This window comes from Megascapheus bottae, chromosome 2 (assembly GCF_031878675.1).
Source record: "Megascapheus bottae isolate mThoBot1 chromosome 2, mThoBot2.hap1, whole genome shotgun sequence".
NCBI classification, from domain to species: Eukaryota; Metazoa; Chordata; class Mammalia; order Rodentia; family Geomyidae; genus Megascapheus; species Megascapheus bottae.
In genome coordinates this window covers 97,127,831-97,143,487 of record NC_143510.1, presented here as the reverse complement: position 1 = coordinate 97,143,487, position 15,657 = coordinate 97,127,831, and the positions used below count along the sequence as shown (strand labels likewise).

General features: G+C 47.1%; 1 protein-coding gene across 1 annotated transcript in view; it reads left to right on the top strand.

The window, feature by feature from the left end:
* Positions 1-685: 685 nt before the first annotated feature.
* The window catches only part of Syce3 (synaptonemal complex central element protein 3), a 32,305-nt gene continuing 17,333 nt past the window's right edge, over positions 686-15,657 (top strand). The window contains exons 1-2 of the mRNA XM_090318515.1: positions 686-766; positions 10,386-10,494. Coding sequence (XP_090174641.1) covers positions 10,386-10,494 — 109 coding nt within the window. The 5' untranslated portion in view covers positions 686-766. The remainder of the gene's footprint in view (positions 767-10,385; positions 10,495-15,657) is intronic.

Below are 15,657 nucleotides of genomic sequence, written 5' to 3'. Positions count from 1 at the left end.
AGCCCGGTCAAGTGTGCCTTTTAGCATTTTCCCCACTCCAAACTGAAGGCTGAACTCGGCTTTGCCCTAGCCAGGATCCTCTGTAACTTGAACTCCTAGCCCTGGCTTGGCCTTATCCAGCTCTGCCCGTGGCTCCTAACTGCTCAACTGCTCTGCTGTCCGTCCTTGCTAGCTCTGTGCACCAGCGGCCCCGACAGACCTGGCTGGCATCAGAGACAGCACTTTTTAACTTTGTGCCTGAGTCTACCCCCGCACTTTCCCTTGGCTTCCTCTCCCTGGCCTCAGACTCTGGAAGACAAGTATGACCAAGTCGACACACATGGTGGTGGTGAAATTGGAACTAATGGACATGTAACGGATGTTTGCCAGCACTGCCTGGGCCAGGTGTGCGCTGAACCACAACGACGCGGTGGCCAGTCAGGGGCCTGCACGTGCCTTCCGCGGAGACAGCCGAGAGATGCAGTAACGTTCAGGCCCCAAGGGCAGCGCTGCGCCCCGCTCCTCTCGGCGGCCTCCAATGTCAGCTCGATTCCGGCTCCACTTCTGGCCTTCCGTGATCCGGATACGCCCCGGGGGGCCTCGGAACGCGGGGCCGCGCAGGCCCCGCCCTCCCGCCGGGTGGGCAGCCAATGAAGGTGAGAAGCCGGTTACAAGGGCGGGTCTAGTAACGGAAAGGGGCGGGGCGGCGGCGGCGGGCGCCACCTCCTGCCTCGGGCGGCCGGGGTCAGCGAGCCGACCGCAGCGCGGAGCGCGGGCGCCGCCGGAGGTGAGCGAGGCCTGCGCGCCCGCCGGAGGCACGGACCCTCCGGGCGCGCCCCGACCCCCGAGTTCCACCTGGACCCTGAGGCGACGTCCTCAGCGGGGCCCATCACCTCACACAGCCTTCCAGACTCCTCAACCGTATGCCTCCCCGACAACCCAGACCGTCACGCCGGACACCTGAGGCCGCTGCCCCAGCCCCCACCCCGGGTCACCCGAGGCCGCTGACCTCAGCCCCCATTACACACCCTGAGGCCCTCACCTCAGCCCCACTCCACACCCTGAGCCCCTCACCTCAGCCCCACCCCACACACTGAGGCCCTCACCTCAGCCCCACCCCACACCCTGAGGCCCTCACCACAGCCCCACCCCACACCCTGAGCCCCTCACCTCAGCCCCACTCCACACCCTGAGCCCCTCACCTCAGCCCCACCCCACACCCTGAGCCCCTCACCTCAGCCCCACCCCACACCCTGAGCCCCTCACCTCAGCCTCACCCCACACCCTGAGGCCCCTCAACTCAGCCCCACCCCACACACTGAGGCCCCTCACCTCAGCCCCACCCCACACCCTGAGGCCCTCACCTCAGCCCCACTCCACACCCTGAGCCCCTCACCTCAGCCCCACCCCACACCCTGAGGCCCTCACCTCAGCCCCACTCCACACCCTGAGCCCCTCACCTCAGCCCCACCCCACACCCTGAGCCCCTCACCTCAGCCCCACCCCACACCCTGAGGCCCTCACCTCAGCCCCACCCCACACCCTGAGGCCCTCACCTCAGCCCTACTCCACACCCTGAGCCCCTCACCTCAGCCCCCCACCCAGGACACCTGAGGCCCTCACCTCAGCCCCACCCCACACCCTGAGGTCCCTCACCTCAGCCCCACCCCACACCCTGAGGCCCTCACCTCAGCCCCACCCCACACCCTGAGGTCCCTCACCTCAGCCCCACCCCACACACTGAGGCCCTCACCTCAGCCCCACCCCACACCCTGAGCCCCTCACCTCAGCCCCCCACCCAGGACACCTGAGGCCCTCACCTCAGCCCCACCCCACACACTGAGGCCCCTCACTTCAGCCCCACTCCACACACTGAGGCCCTCACCTCAGCCCCACCTCACACACTGAGGCCCGTCACCTCAGCCCCACCTCACACCCTGAGCCCCTCACCTCAGCCCCACTCCACACCCTGAGGCCCCTCACCTCATTCCCCACCCCACACCCTGAGCCCCTCACCTCAGCCCCACCCCACACCCTGAGGTCCCTCACCTCAGCCCCACTCCACACCCTGAGCCCCTCACCTCAGCCCCCCACCCAGGACACCTGAGGCCCTCACCTCAGCCCCACCCCACACCCTGAGCCCCTCACCTCAGCCCCACCCCACACCCTGAGCCCCTCACCTCAGCCCCACCCCACACACTGAGGCCCTCACCTCAGCCCCACCCCACACCCTGAGGTCCCTCACCTCAGCCCCACTCCACACCCTGAGGCCCCTCACCTCAGCCCCACCCCACACCCTGAGGCCCTCACTTCAGCCCCACCCCACACCCTGAGGCCCCTCACCTCATTCCCCCACTCCATACCTTGGCTCCCCCTCACCTCAGTCCCTCACCTAGTCCTGGCCCCTCACCTCAGTCTCCCATTCCATACCCTGAGGCTCCTCACTTCAGCTTCCTCCTCGGACACCCCTTCATTTCAGCCTTCCCAAGTCCTGAATTTTACACACCCTGACACTACATCTCAGCCTCACTCTATCCCCACCAATCCTTATGCCATAATCTCTAATAGTAAGGCCTCCTTGCTCCACTTCAGCTCACACCGCTCCCTGGATTTTCTTTCCAGATTTATCCTTTTCTGAGATGCAGTCATGTGGCCAGAGCCTCCATTCTTTTAGTTGTAGGCGCTGTACTTGAGCTCTTTAGCTCAAGGCTACTGCCCTACCCCTGGGCCTGGGCATTGCCCCTGAGCTCTTCAGCTCAAGGCTACCACCCTACCCTTGAGCCAAGCCCCACTTCCCTTTTCTAGAGGTTAATTGGAGATAAAAGTCTCAGGTTCTTTTGTGCCCAGGCTGGCTTTGAAACTTGATCCTCAAATCTTAGCCTTCTGAGTAGCTAGGATTACAGGTTTGAGCCACGGCACCCACAGCTCTAGCTCTAATCTGCCTGTCCCTTGTTTCATAGAAACATGTCTTTATGTCTACTTCATCTTACTATCATCTCACTCAGCTCTTAAACTGCTCTCTGTGCCTTATTGTCCTTTCCTGGCCTACCAGCCACATCAATGTTTGATACTTCCAGGACTGTTTTTCTCCATCCGTTTTCTCTATCTTAATCTAGGGACACTGCAGCCATGCAACCTTACCCACACTACCACTGCTTTTCTAACAGGTGTTTAAACACTTAAGGGAGGCATAGACAGTTGTTCTCAAAACAAGAATGTCTCATTCCTTTAGCACTCTATCACTTGAGCTACAGTGCCACTTCTGATTTTCTGGTGGTTAATTGGAGATAAGAGTCTCATGGACTTTTGTGCCTGGGCTAGCTTTGAACTGGGATCCTCATATCACAGCCTTCTAAATAGCTTGGATTACAGGCATGAGCCACCGGGGCCCAGCTAAGAAAGTCCATTCTTAGAAGGAAAAAGAAAGTGCAGCCCAGTGGCTCATGCCTGTAATCCTAGCTACTCAGGAGACTGAGATCTGGCTCACAGCCAGCCCAGGCACAGAAGGACCTGAGACTCTTATCTCCAGTTAACCTCTAAAAAATGGCAAGTGGGGCTTGGCTCAAGGGTAGCGTGGTAGCCATGAGCTGAAGAGCTCAGAGACAATGCCCAGGCCTGAGGGTAGAGCTGTACCCTTGAGCTGAAGAGCTCAGGGACAGCGCCCAGACAGAGTTCCAGCCCCATGACCCACAAATAAAATAAAATAAAATAAAATGAAAAAGAACCTTTACCTTGCCATCTATGGGACATTTAGATTTTTAGATATCATCAATGTTGACTCCCCTGCTCTTGCCATCTCCTCTTATCTGGTGGTGGTACTGGGGCTTGAACTTGTGAGGCAGATACTACCAGTGAGCCATGACACCAGTTCTCCTTCTGTTCTCTATCTTGCCCTACTTTCATAGAGTAAGATGTCCCTTTACCTGCCTTTGATCAGACTCTGCATTATCTGTTACTATTTCTCCTAATGGGTCAACCTTTCTATTCAACCAGAGATTTTCACACAACCAAAAATGTGAAGGATTCAACACACACACACACACACACACACACACTTACACACTTTACTATTCCTTTTAGTTTTCCTCATCTACATCCACACTACTTAATGTCTGTGTAATTCCCTTAAAAAAAAATGGTGCTGGAGATTGGACTCAATCTTTTTGCTTTTGGTTTATTTTTTTAAATGGGGTCTTTTACATTTGTACAGCTTTGAACCTCATTCCTCATATCTCCAACTCCTGAAATACTCCATTAATTCTTTAGTTCATAGAAATCTTGATAGTTTTGGTGATTCTCCTGAAAATGATTTCACTGAGATGATTTCTGACACCCAAATCAAATGTTTTGAATTTACTGAGCCATTTCATAATATTTAACACTGGCACAGTATCTCCCAACTTAAAAACAAAATGCCTCTATAACTCCACATTACATTCTAGTATTATATTTCTCAGCTTCCCTCTGAAGCCAGACTTACAAGTTTCTACTTCTCCTTTCTCTTTAAAAACATTTTGGTCAGGAGTGTGGCCTAGTGGTAAAGTGCTTGCCTAACGGGTATGAAGCCCTTGGTTCGACTTCTTGGTACCACATATACAGAAAAAATCAAAAGTGATGCTGTGGCTCCAGTGGTAGAGCTCTAAGCTTGAGAAAGCTTAAGGACGGTGCCAAGGCCCTGAGTTCAAGCCCCCGAATGCAGAAAAAAAAATTCAGGGCCAGGGCAATGGACAACAAACATTTCAATCAGGCTTTTGTTCCTGCTGTTTCATAATAATTGTTAAGATTGCTACTGATTTCTAGGTTATCAAATCCAAACATTTATCTAATATTTATTACTTATGCTACTCGATATAGGATATTCTTTGTTTCTTCTTTTGGCTTCTAATGCATTCATTTTCCTGCAAATGACATGATTTTTCTTTATAGTGGTATAATATTTCATATCTATATCTGGATCACATCTTCTTTACCTTTACCTATTTCTGGGCATCTCAGCTAATTTCATTATTTGACTCTTGTGAACAGTGCTACAATAAACATAGATAATGCATGTGTCTGGAATATTACTTTACTCTCTTTTGGACATATGCCCAATAGTTGTAAGGCAGAGTAATAGAGAAAGACTTTTTTTTGTCAGTCCTAGGGCTTGAACTTGAGGCCTGAGCACTATCTGTGAATAGCAAGTCCTGGGACTTGAGCTCAGCGTCTGGGCATTGTCCTTGGGCTTTCTCAAGGCTAGTACTCTACCTCCTGAGCCACAGCACCACGTCTGGCTTTTTCTGTGTATGTGGTACTGAGGAATAGAACCCAGGGCTCTGTGCATGCTAGGCAAGCACTCTGCCACTAGGCCATGTGCCCAGCCCCTTTAAGCTTTTTTTGCTCAAGGCTAGTGCTCTCCTGCTTTGAGTCACAGCACCACTTCTAATTTTCCAGTGGTTAATTGGACATAAGAGGCTAATAAACTTTTCTGCCCAAGCTAGCTTTGAACTGTGACCCTCAGATCTCAGCCTCCTGAGTAGCTAGGATTACAGGTGTGAGGCTCCAGCACCTGGCTCCTACATTCATTGATACAGCTGCTTACTAGCAATAGTACTTGGATGTCTAGTAATCGTGTTAAACTTAATATGTGAAAACTGAATTCTTCCTTTCTTATACAAACAAGCTTTGATTGCACTCAATCTCAATCAATAGTATTTATATTCCTGGTTGACTAGTGAAAAGCTAAAACATTCTCTTTAACTCCTTTCTCTCATGTTCCATATTGACTCATTAGCAAATTTTATCAGCTATACCTTCAAAATATATTGTGAATAATACTTCATTTGATTTCCACCATTTCTATGCTGGTCCTAGTATTGCCTTTCTCCTGCATTATTCCCGTGATTACTTAACATGTGAGACCTATTATCACCCTCTAGCTCTACCCCTTGAGCCAGAGCACCAGTTCCGGCTTTTTCTATGTATATGGTACAGAGAAATCGAACCCAGGTCTTTGTGAATGCTAGGCAATCACTCTACCACTAGGCCACACTCCTGGCCCCATCTTTGAGGTTTCTTAAGGCTAGCACTCTACCACTGGAGCCACAGTACCACTTCTAGCTTTCACTGTGTGTGCAGTACAGAGGAATCAAATCCCTAGAGTGCTAGGCAGGCACTCTACCACTGGGCCATACTCGCAGCCCCCACTATTATTTTGGGGGGGCCAGTCCTGGGGCTTGAACTCAGGTCTGGGATCTGTTCTGAGCTTTTGGGCTCAAGGTTAGTGCGCTTGAACCACAGCTCCACTTCCCACTTTTGGAGGCTAATTGGAGATAAGAGTTTCATAGACTTTTCTGGCCAGGCTAGCTTTGAACTATCATCCTCAGGTCTAAGTCCTCTGAGTAGCTAGAATTAAGTGCATTAGCCATCAGTGGATCCTAGCTCCATCCTCTTTCTCTCTCTCTCTGTCTCTCTCTGTCTCTGTCTCTCTCGCGCGCGCGCTGTCTGTCTGTCTCTGTCTGTCTGTCTGTCTCTCTATCTCTCTCTCTCTCCCTCCCTCCCTCTTTCTCTTCTCCCTCCAGTCCAGGGGCTTGAACTCAGGGCCTGAGTACTGTCCTTGGACCTTGGACTTTCTCAAGGCTAGAGCTCTATCACTTGAGCCACAGCACCACTTCCAGTTTTTTTTTTTCCTATGAATGTGGTACCGAGGAATTGAACCTGCGTCCTTGTGCATGCTAGGCAAGTACTCTACCACTAGGCCAAACTCCCGGCCCCTAATGAGTACATTTCTTTTTTCTTTTCTCTTTTTTTTTTTTTGTTGTTGGTCATGGGGCTTGAACTCAGCCTGGGAGCTGTCCCTGAGCTCTTCAGCCCTGGAGCCAAGCCCTGCTTCCCATTTTCCAGAGGTTAATTGGAAGTAAGAGTCTCAGGTCCTTTTGTGCCCAGGCTGGCTTTGAACCTTGATCCTCAAATCTAGCCTCTTGAGTAGCTAGGATTACAGGTGTGAGCCACTGTGCTCGGCAAAATTCCCCTTTCTTCTCTTTTTTGGCTAGTCCTGGGCTTGAGTCCAGGGCCTGAGCACTGTCTTTGGGTTTTCTCAAGGCTAGAGCTCTACTACTTGAACCACAGCACCACTTCTGGCTTTTTTTCTATGTATATGGTACTAAGGAATTGAACCCGGGTCTTTGTGTATGCTAGGCAAGCACTCTACCACTAGGCCAAACTTGCAGTCCTACATTTCTTTTTAGACAATGTCACTCTTCCCTCACTCTCTCCCAGTTAGTAAATTTTAATTTAAAAAATTGTGTAATTGTACTTTGAAGCTGGAGATGTCAATGGTAAAACACTTGCCTAGCATGTGTGAGATCCTGGGTTCAGTCACTAGCAATACACACACACACACACACACACACACACACACACACACATGTACTGGAATTTTATATTAGCAAAGTGAGCAAATAGTCTATACAACTTAAATATTATGCATCATAACCTAATTCTTATACCATTACATAGATTTTTCAACTTCACCCACATGACAGAATTATCCCATTCCTCTGTGTGTGTGTGTGTGTGTGTGTGTGTGTGTGTGTGTGTGTGTGTGTGTGTGTATGTATGCATATGCCAGAGTTTAAATTCAGGGCCTGAGCACGGTGTCTTAGGTTGATCACTCAAGGCTGGTACACTACCACTTGAGCAACACCTTGATTTCCAGATTTTTGCAGGTTAATTGGAGATAACTCTCACAAACTTTATTGACCAGGCCAACTTGGAACCACAATCCTCAGATCTCATCTTACTGGCAGTTTTTTTTTTTTTTAGGATTATAGGTCTTTTCATTTACTAATAATGTGTTGCTAGGAATCAAACCTAGGCCCTCATGTATATGAGACAAGTACTCTGCCACTGAGGCATAGTCCCCAGCTCAGGAAGATTGTATTTTATCCTAAAACAAATAGCTATTGAAGGGTTTCAAACAGATTTGCATGTCAACAAGATCACCCTAGAGCAGCGCTGGACAAGCTGAAAAAAAGTGTGAAGAATGATTAGAAGCTATGGAAATATCTGGAACCACAGGAGAATATAATGGAGGTCACCAACGCTATGGTGAGGGTCAAGAAGGCTCTCCTCACATAGCCCCGTGGATAGTGAGAATCATATTCCACACCTGAGGACCTTCTTTTCCTATTTTAAAGACAACTGGCTCATTTCTTCATGTTCATGAAATTTCCTGACAGCCTTATTAGTCTATTTTTTTCTCATCTTACCTAGCCCACGGCTTTGTGGATAAATAGAAGAGCATCAAATATGTGCAAATGAAGTAATCTGTATTGATAAAGGATAAGAAGTGATCTTAAGTGATTGAGTTCAATAATTTAAATAACAGTAGATATTATGTGCTTATTGGGATAGTTTTTGTGCTGAATCACATGTAATTTAAGTCATTTAATCCTCACCAAAACTCTAGCTCATAAAAACAGAACTACTATTGACAATTGCCTTTTACCAGTCACAAAACTGTAATGTGGCCATGTAAGTGAGCCAGGCACTGGTGGCTCACACTATGCCACTCAGAGGCTGAGATCTGAAGATAGTAGTTCCAAGCCAGCCTAGGCAGGAAAGTCAGTGAGACTATTATCTACAATTAACCACAAAAGCCAGAAGTGGATCTGTGGTTCATCTGGTAGTTCAATAGCCTTGAGCACAAAAACTTAAAGACAGCACCCAAGCCCAGAGTTCAAGCCCCAGAACCCACAAAAAGTAAAATAAACTAAATTGAAATTGAAACAACAACAAGCAGAGCCAGGAGCGTGGCGTAGTGGTAGAGTGCTTGCCTCCCATTCACGAAGCCGTGGGTTCGATTTCTCCATACCACATACACAGAAAAAGCTAGAAGTGGTGCTGTGGCTCAAGTGGTGGAGCTCTAGCCTTGAAAAAGCCCAAGGACAGTGCTCAGGCCCTGAGTTAAAGCCAAAGCCCAGAATCCAGAACTGGCAGGTGTGTGTGTGTGTGTGTGTGTCTTGTCCAAGGCAGTGCAATTATGTGAATGCGCCAAGATTTGAACCAAAGAAGACGAAATTCAGAAATAATACTTGGTCTCTATGGGACATCTTCAATTCCCAGCAGTGTCCTGGAAAATTAACTTGGTAATTTTTAAATCTGAAAATGTGTTAATCATTTCATTTTTTTTCTTTGCCAGTCCTGGGCTTGAGCTCAGGGCCTGAGCACTGTCCTTGGACTTTCTCAAGGCTAGAGCTCAACCACTTGAGCCTCAGCACTACTTCCAGCTTTTTTCTATATATGTGGTACTGAGGAATTGAACCTGGGTCTTTGTGCATGCTAGGCAAGCACTCAACCACTAGGCCAAACTCCCGGCCCCAATCATTTCATATTTTTAAATGAAACTACACTCCAGGTTCTATAACTTCATGTCTCTATTTTGTTACTACTTCCATCTGTCACCTTCTAGTTTGTTATGTAGTATTTGTCTTGTTCTCATATCCACACTGGAGATCTCTTGGGGCAGGTATTATACCTTCATATATCCACACAAAGTTTACTTTTTAGTGCATTATTAATAAATATTTTTGTGGGTCATGGGGCTTGAACTCGGCCTGGGTGCTGTCTCAGCTCTTCAGCTCAAGGCTACCGCCCTACCCCTGGGCCTGGGCATTGTCCCTAAGCTCTTCAGCTCAAGGCTACCACCTACCCTTGAGCCAAGCCCCACTTCCGTTTTCTAGAAGTTAATTGGAAATAAGAGTCTCGGGTCCTTTTGAGCCCAGACTGGCTTTGAACCTTGATCCTCAGATCTCAGCCTCCTGAATAGCTAGGATTTCAGGCATGCACCACTGCACTCGGCTTATTAATACATTTTTAAAATTAAAAAACAATTGCCAGTCCTGGGGCTTGAATCAGGGCCTGAATGCTGTCCTTGTCTTTTCTCAAAGCTAGAGCTCTACCACTTGAGCCACAACACCACTTCTGGTTTCTACTGTGTATGTGGTACTGAGGAATAGAACCCAGGTCTTCGTTCATATTAGGCAAGCAATCCACCACTAGGCCAGACTCCCAGCCCCTATTAATACATTTTTGCCAAAATAAGCTTGCTGTTGTATTACCTTCATAGTAAAGTTTTTTTTTTTTTACTTCATAGTTGGTAAAAATTGTCTTCTATTTTTATCTCCCCAGTACTTAGCTGTATTTGAAGAGTGTTTGCAGAGTAATAATCAAAAGTATGGGAAGAATAACTAAATATGTCAAATCCTCTGTAAGCCCTTTATACACATTGTGATCTAATCTTCACAACTCTGTGTTACCCGTATTGTCTAAATCTGAGGTGGTGAAAGTATCTGCTCAGCTGACAGCCATGAACCTGAACTGAATGCCAGTCTGTCTCATGACAGCTTTTTCTGTGCATTGCCTAGATGGCTGATTCTGACCCTGGGGAAAGAAACTACGATAACATGCTGAAAATGCTATCTGACCTCAATAAGGATCTGGAAAAGCTATTGGAAGAGATGGAAAAAATCTCAGGTAGGGTTTTCCCAGGGTGCCTCCCCATTCTTTCTGATAGTTCCAATCTTCCCTAAACTTGTGATCATATAGTCATATATCTGGTGCCTGCTCTAAGAAAGTGCTTCTATCTGGGCGCAGTGGCTCATGCCTGGCTTCTGTGAATGCCGGGGCCTACCAGCAGCAAATTGGGGTTCCTGAAATAGGGGGCAGGGACTGGAAAAAATAGAAGAGAGACAAACACATCTGGTCCAGGAGGTCTGCAGCCCAGGTAAAAGCTGCCACCTCGTTTATTCTCCACTCCAGGCTTCTCTCCCTTCTTGAAACCCAGGGAACTTCCAGGTGTTACATTCATATGGTAAATCTCAGGTCATTTAAACAGAATAAGGCCAGAAAACAATAAGACAATAAAGCCATTGTCTGATGCAAATCAAGGTACAGTTTGATTCCACTCTGGCTCCCAACATATCCCCCGTTTTTATTTTAAAAGAAACACAAGTGCAATTTTTACTCTTTCCTATACCTCTAATTTATCCTGTCTCATTTTCCAAAAATGACTCTGGTCCCTTCATCTAGAGGGGATTGATGGGCGGAGATTCAGCTTCTGTGACTTCTTCAAGCTGACTCAGGGGCGTTGTCTCTGTGCTTGACCAGGGACCTTAAGCCTAGCCTGTTTTATCAAGGGGTTGCAAGGATTAGATATCAAGAACAATAATTTACTCCAAACTAGAGATCATATTTAACATTTAACAACTGCACAAACCATCTTTGGCTACAATAGTGTAACTTACTTAGCACCCATTTGCAAAGGCTTTTTCTTGATTGTCTGGGGAACTAAATCTCTGCAACCTTAACAATGTTTCAAGAGTAAGCTGAAATAGCAATTAAGCAACCATTTTGATAGTCCTAATTTTCCTTGTTTCTTTTTTAGAAACAAAACTTTAGGACAACTTTACTTTTAAATTTTGTTCAGAAACCATTTCTACTTTTCTTTAAAACTTTTACACTTTTTAACTTAAACTCTTAACACTTCGGTCTTTATTTGCATTTGAAAAACCTTTAAGGCTAAAGGAATTCCCTTTGCCTCCAGGCCCCCTAGGGCCCAAGTCACTCCCTTTAAGAGATCAAAGAGGGGTTTTAACTCTGCTGTGGATAGTTTTAGATAAGGCCTGAGCCAGTTTACATCTCCTAAGAATTGCTGAAAATCATGCAGAGTACTTAAGTGTGAAGTTTTTAATTGTATTTTTTGGCTTTTAAAGTAGTGAGGGCCTAATAAATGGCCCAAATATGTAAATGGGGGGTGTTCCTGAACCTTTTCAGCTGCTATTATGAGGCCAAAGAGGCTCAGATTTTGCTTTAGTTGTCCAAAGGCTTGTCGTATGACAGTAGGGTCAGAACAAGCCAACAGAAGAAAATTTTTCACGGGTGGAAGAAATGGCTTTAGCTACAAAACTTTGACATAAAGTTGGGCTATTTGCCATGCCCTGTGGAAGCACGAGCCAGTGATACCGCTTCATGGATTCTTTAAAATTAACAGAGGGGACACTAAAGGCAAAACGCTTACAGTCTTGAGGTGCCAGGGATATAGTATAGAAGCAATCTTTTAAATCTATAATAATTTTATAAGTATCCTTTGGGATTGCCATGGGTGAAGGCAAGCCGGGCTGTAATGTCCCCATCAGTTCCATTGTTGCATTTACTTTTCTTAGATCTTGTAACAGCCTCCATTTACCTGATTTTTTCTTTATAACAAAAATTGGAGAATTCCATGGAGAGTTAGAAGGGATTATATGCCCCAAATCCAGCTGTTCCTGCACTAGCTGCTGAGCTGCAATGATCTTTTCTAGGGGGAGGGGCCACTGCTCCACCCACACGGTTCCTCTGAAAGCCAATTTATGGGATCGGCGTGAGGGGCAGGACAAACAGCAGCCCCCGTTAAAGAATACCCTAATCCTTGTCTCGGTGGGCGAGACTGGGGTTGGAGTGGCTCTGGCCCTCCCTGTGCTGCTCGGCCTAGTCCCCCAAAAGGGAGGAGGCCTTGATCAAGCAGCTGCTTAGTAACTTCAGCACTAGGAATAAACATATACACTCCTATTTTTTCCATGACATCACGACCCCATAAATTAATTGGCAGATGATCCAGGACAAATGGCTGAAAATGACCAGAGTGCCCTTCCTCATCTCTCCAAACAAAGATCGCACTGCCCTGCTGTGGGTCAGTTGCATACCCCATCCCCTGTAGGGAAGTCATAGAGGTTGTCAGGGGCCATTGGGCTGGCCAATGCTTTTTAGATATCACAGACACATCTGCTCCGGTGTCTAATATTCCTTTAAAGGGCTTTTCTTGTATAAATAAAGTCATCTCAGGCCTCTCTTGTTTTATGCTTTGTACCCAATAGATATCAGAAGATCTAAATCCTCCCCGGGAGGTAAAGGCACAAGCACTAGCTGTGATATTTTTTGTCCTGCTGGGATCGATATTACATGTCTCGGGGCAGAGGCCATAACCTTAATTTCTCCAGTAAAATCCTGGTCAATTATGCCAGGTGTAATTTGTATCCCTTTAAGGGCTGAGCTACTTCCCCCTAACAGCAATCCAGCCACTCCCGGGAGAAGGGGGCCTAAGACCCCTGTGGGGAGAGGTTGTATCCCCATTTCTGGGGTCAATACTGAGCAGGTGGAGGAACAGAGGTCCAATCCTGCGCTGCCTGGGGTGGCACGGAAGAGGCCAGAGACTGATTTTGGGGGGTTGTTAGAAGATGTACTTGTGGCTGAGAAGAGGGAGGGACTGCCCCATAGTTTTGTGGGGCCAGGGGCTGGCCCCTTCTCCAGTTTCCCGAAAATGGGCAGCCATTGCGATTTGTTGCTGGCTTGCAATCTTTAGCCCAGTGCTTCCCTTTACCACAGCGTGGACATGTGCCAGGTGATGTTTCTTTCTCTAACTTGGCCTGGCGTGGGCATTGCGCCATCCAATGTCCTATTTGTCCACAAGAGAAGCAACGCCCTGGGGGTCTAGCAGCCCGAGAATGCCGCTGGCCTCTATATTTTATAAATTTAGTAACAGTCTTTCCTTGAGGAGCGGAGGCTAAAGTGAGGCCTTGTACATAGGAGGGTCCAATATCAGCACACAGTGAAATAAAGTCCGTGATTCCTCCCTTATTCCTATGGGGTCTGATAGCCGCCTGACAGGCGGCGTTGGCATTTTCATAGGCTATGTGTCTAACTATAATCTTCCTTGCGTTCTCATCTTGTACTAGGCGGTCTGCAGTCTCCATTAATTGAGACAAAAATTCTAGATAAGGTTCATTCGGTCCCTGTTTAACTTCTACTAAATTTTTTGTACGATTGGAATTACGTAACCTTTTCCAAGCCTCTTTCCCCGCAGCATTTATTTGTAAATAGGCTTCCTTTGCATAACCCAATTGATTTGGTGTTTGTATAGGTTCCCTCTCCTAACAACTGATCAAAAGTGTAAGGCAGGTTCTTAGACTTATTTGTTTCAATTTTAGCCCGACACTGTGCAGTGAACTCTGTCTCCCATAATAAGTACTCTCCTGCACTAAGGCGTGCTCTGGCAAGCCGCTTCCAGTCATTTGGGCATACAATACCAGCACACCCGGCCTCCAATATTACTTGAGTAAAAGGGGCAGTTGGCCCATATTGGGAGCAGGCACTTTTTAAATCCTGTAATAGTTTAACAGGAACAGGTTGATGGTATACTTGTTCATCATGATCAACTAAACTAGGGAAGCATTGAGGCCCTGAAATATCTTCCCTCTCTCTAGCAGCCTGAGCCAGGTTTAATTGCGATGCACTGTGCCTGGTTGTAGTGCCTGTTAAAAGGGACTTGTTGCTAGGGCCTTTAGGCTTGCCTAAAGGTTGAAAAAGGGATTGGGGCCGTAACGCTGCAGCAGGAGGCGGTGGGTGTGAGGGGTAAGGTTTAGAATCAGACACCATAGTGGCCTGAGGGTCATATTTCTTTCCTACTTCTGGGGGGGCTTTCTGCTCTATCCCCATTTTCGATAGAAGATGTAGGATTTCTTCTAACTTCTTCTCTATCGTAGCTATCCGGTCCTCCATTGGCTCATCATAACTTTCCTCCTTGATATTCAAATCTGAATTCTGATACTCAATATCTACTGGTTGTTGTTCCCTTTTCAAGATCTCACTTAGACTCTCTTGGGCTGCGGCATATGGCTCAGCCTCAGGTTTTTCAGAAGGGTCCTTTAATTCATAAATTTCCCTTAATTCAAGATTAAGTTCAGCATTCTCATGTTGAGGATTTATGTATTCACTTACTAAATTCCATACATTAATAGCCTCTACTGGGGTTTTTTCGGGGCCATATACATTATAATAATCTTGAATTCCTTTTCCTATCCACTGCCAGATTTTTAGGAATTCCTCCTCTATAGACCTCGGGCATGCCTCCTCGACAAACTGTAGGAAGCTCTGAAGCACCCCTTTTTCCACCCACGTTCCGTGGGCTTCAAGTAGACCTGTTAAGATCGGTACATATGACCTATGGCTATGAGTTTGACCCATAATTTTTTTTTTTTTGCCAGTCCTGGGCTTGAGCTCAGGGCCTGAGCACTGTCCTTGGACTTTCTCAAGGCTAGAGCTCTACCACTTGAGCCTCAGCACCACTTCCGGCTTTTTTCTATGTATGTGGCACCAAGGAATCGAACCCGGGTCTTCATGCATGCTAGGCAAGCACTTTAACCACTAGGCCAAACTCCCGGCCCGACCCATAATTTTTACTCCTGACTATACACTCTCTTAAGATCCTCTCTTAATAGTCCTACGATGTTCTCTCATTTAATAGCACTTATTGCATATCTACCATGTTCATTCTAGGAATATAAAGTTAATTAGAGATGCTCCTTCCTTAGAAATGAATAAGAGCCAGAAACAGACATCAAGATGGCTATTTATAATTTAAATGTATAAATGACAACATTTTATATATTAAAAGTATAAAATGGAAAGTGTTAATAGTGTTGTTTGGTGAGTGGTAGGGTAGGAGTTTAGAGAAGCAGCCACTGCCCCCCTCAGCCCATACAGCTTTCAGTAAAGGCGTAGGAGATGAGTGGGTGCTGGAAAAGGCAGTGATGTACTAGGGTGGAGAAGGAAGGCTCTCCAGTAAAAGAGACAGACAAAGAAAGCCTAGTGGCTGGGGAAAGG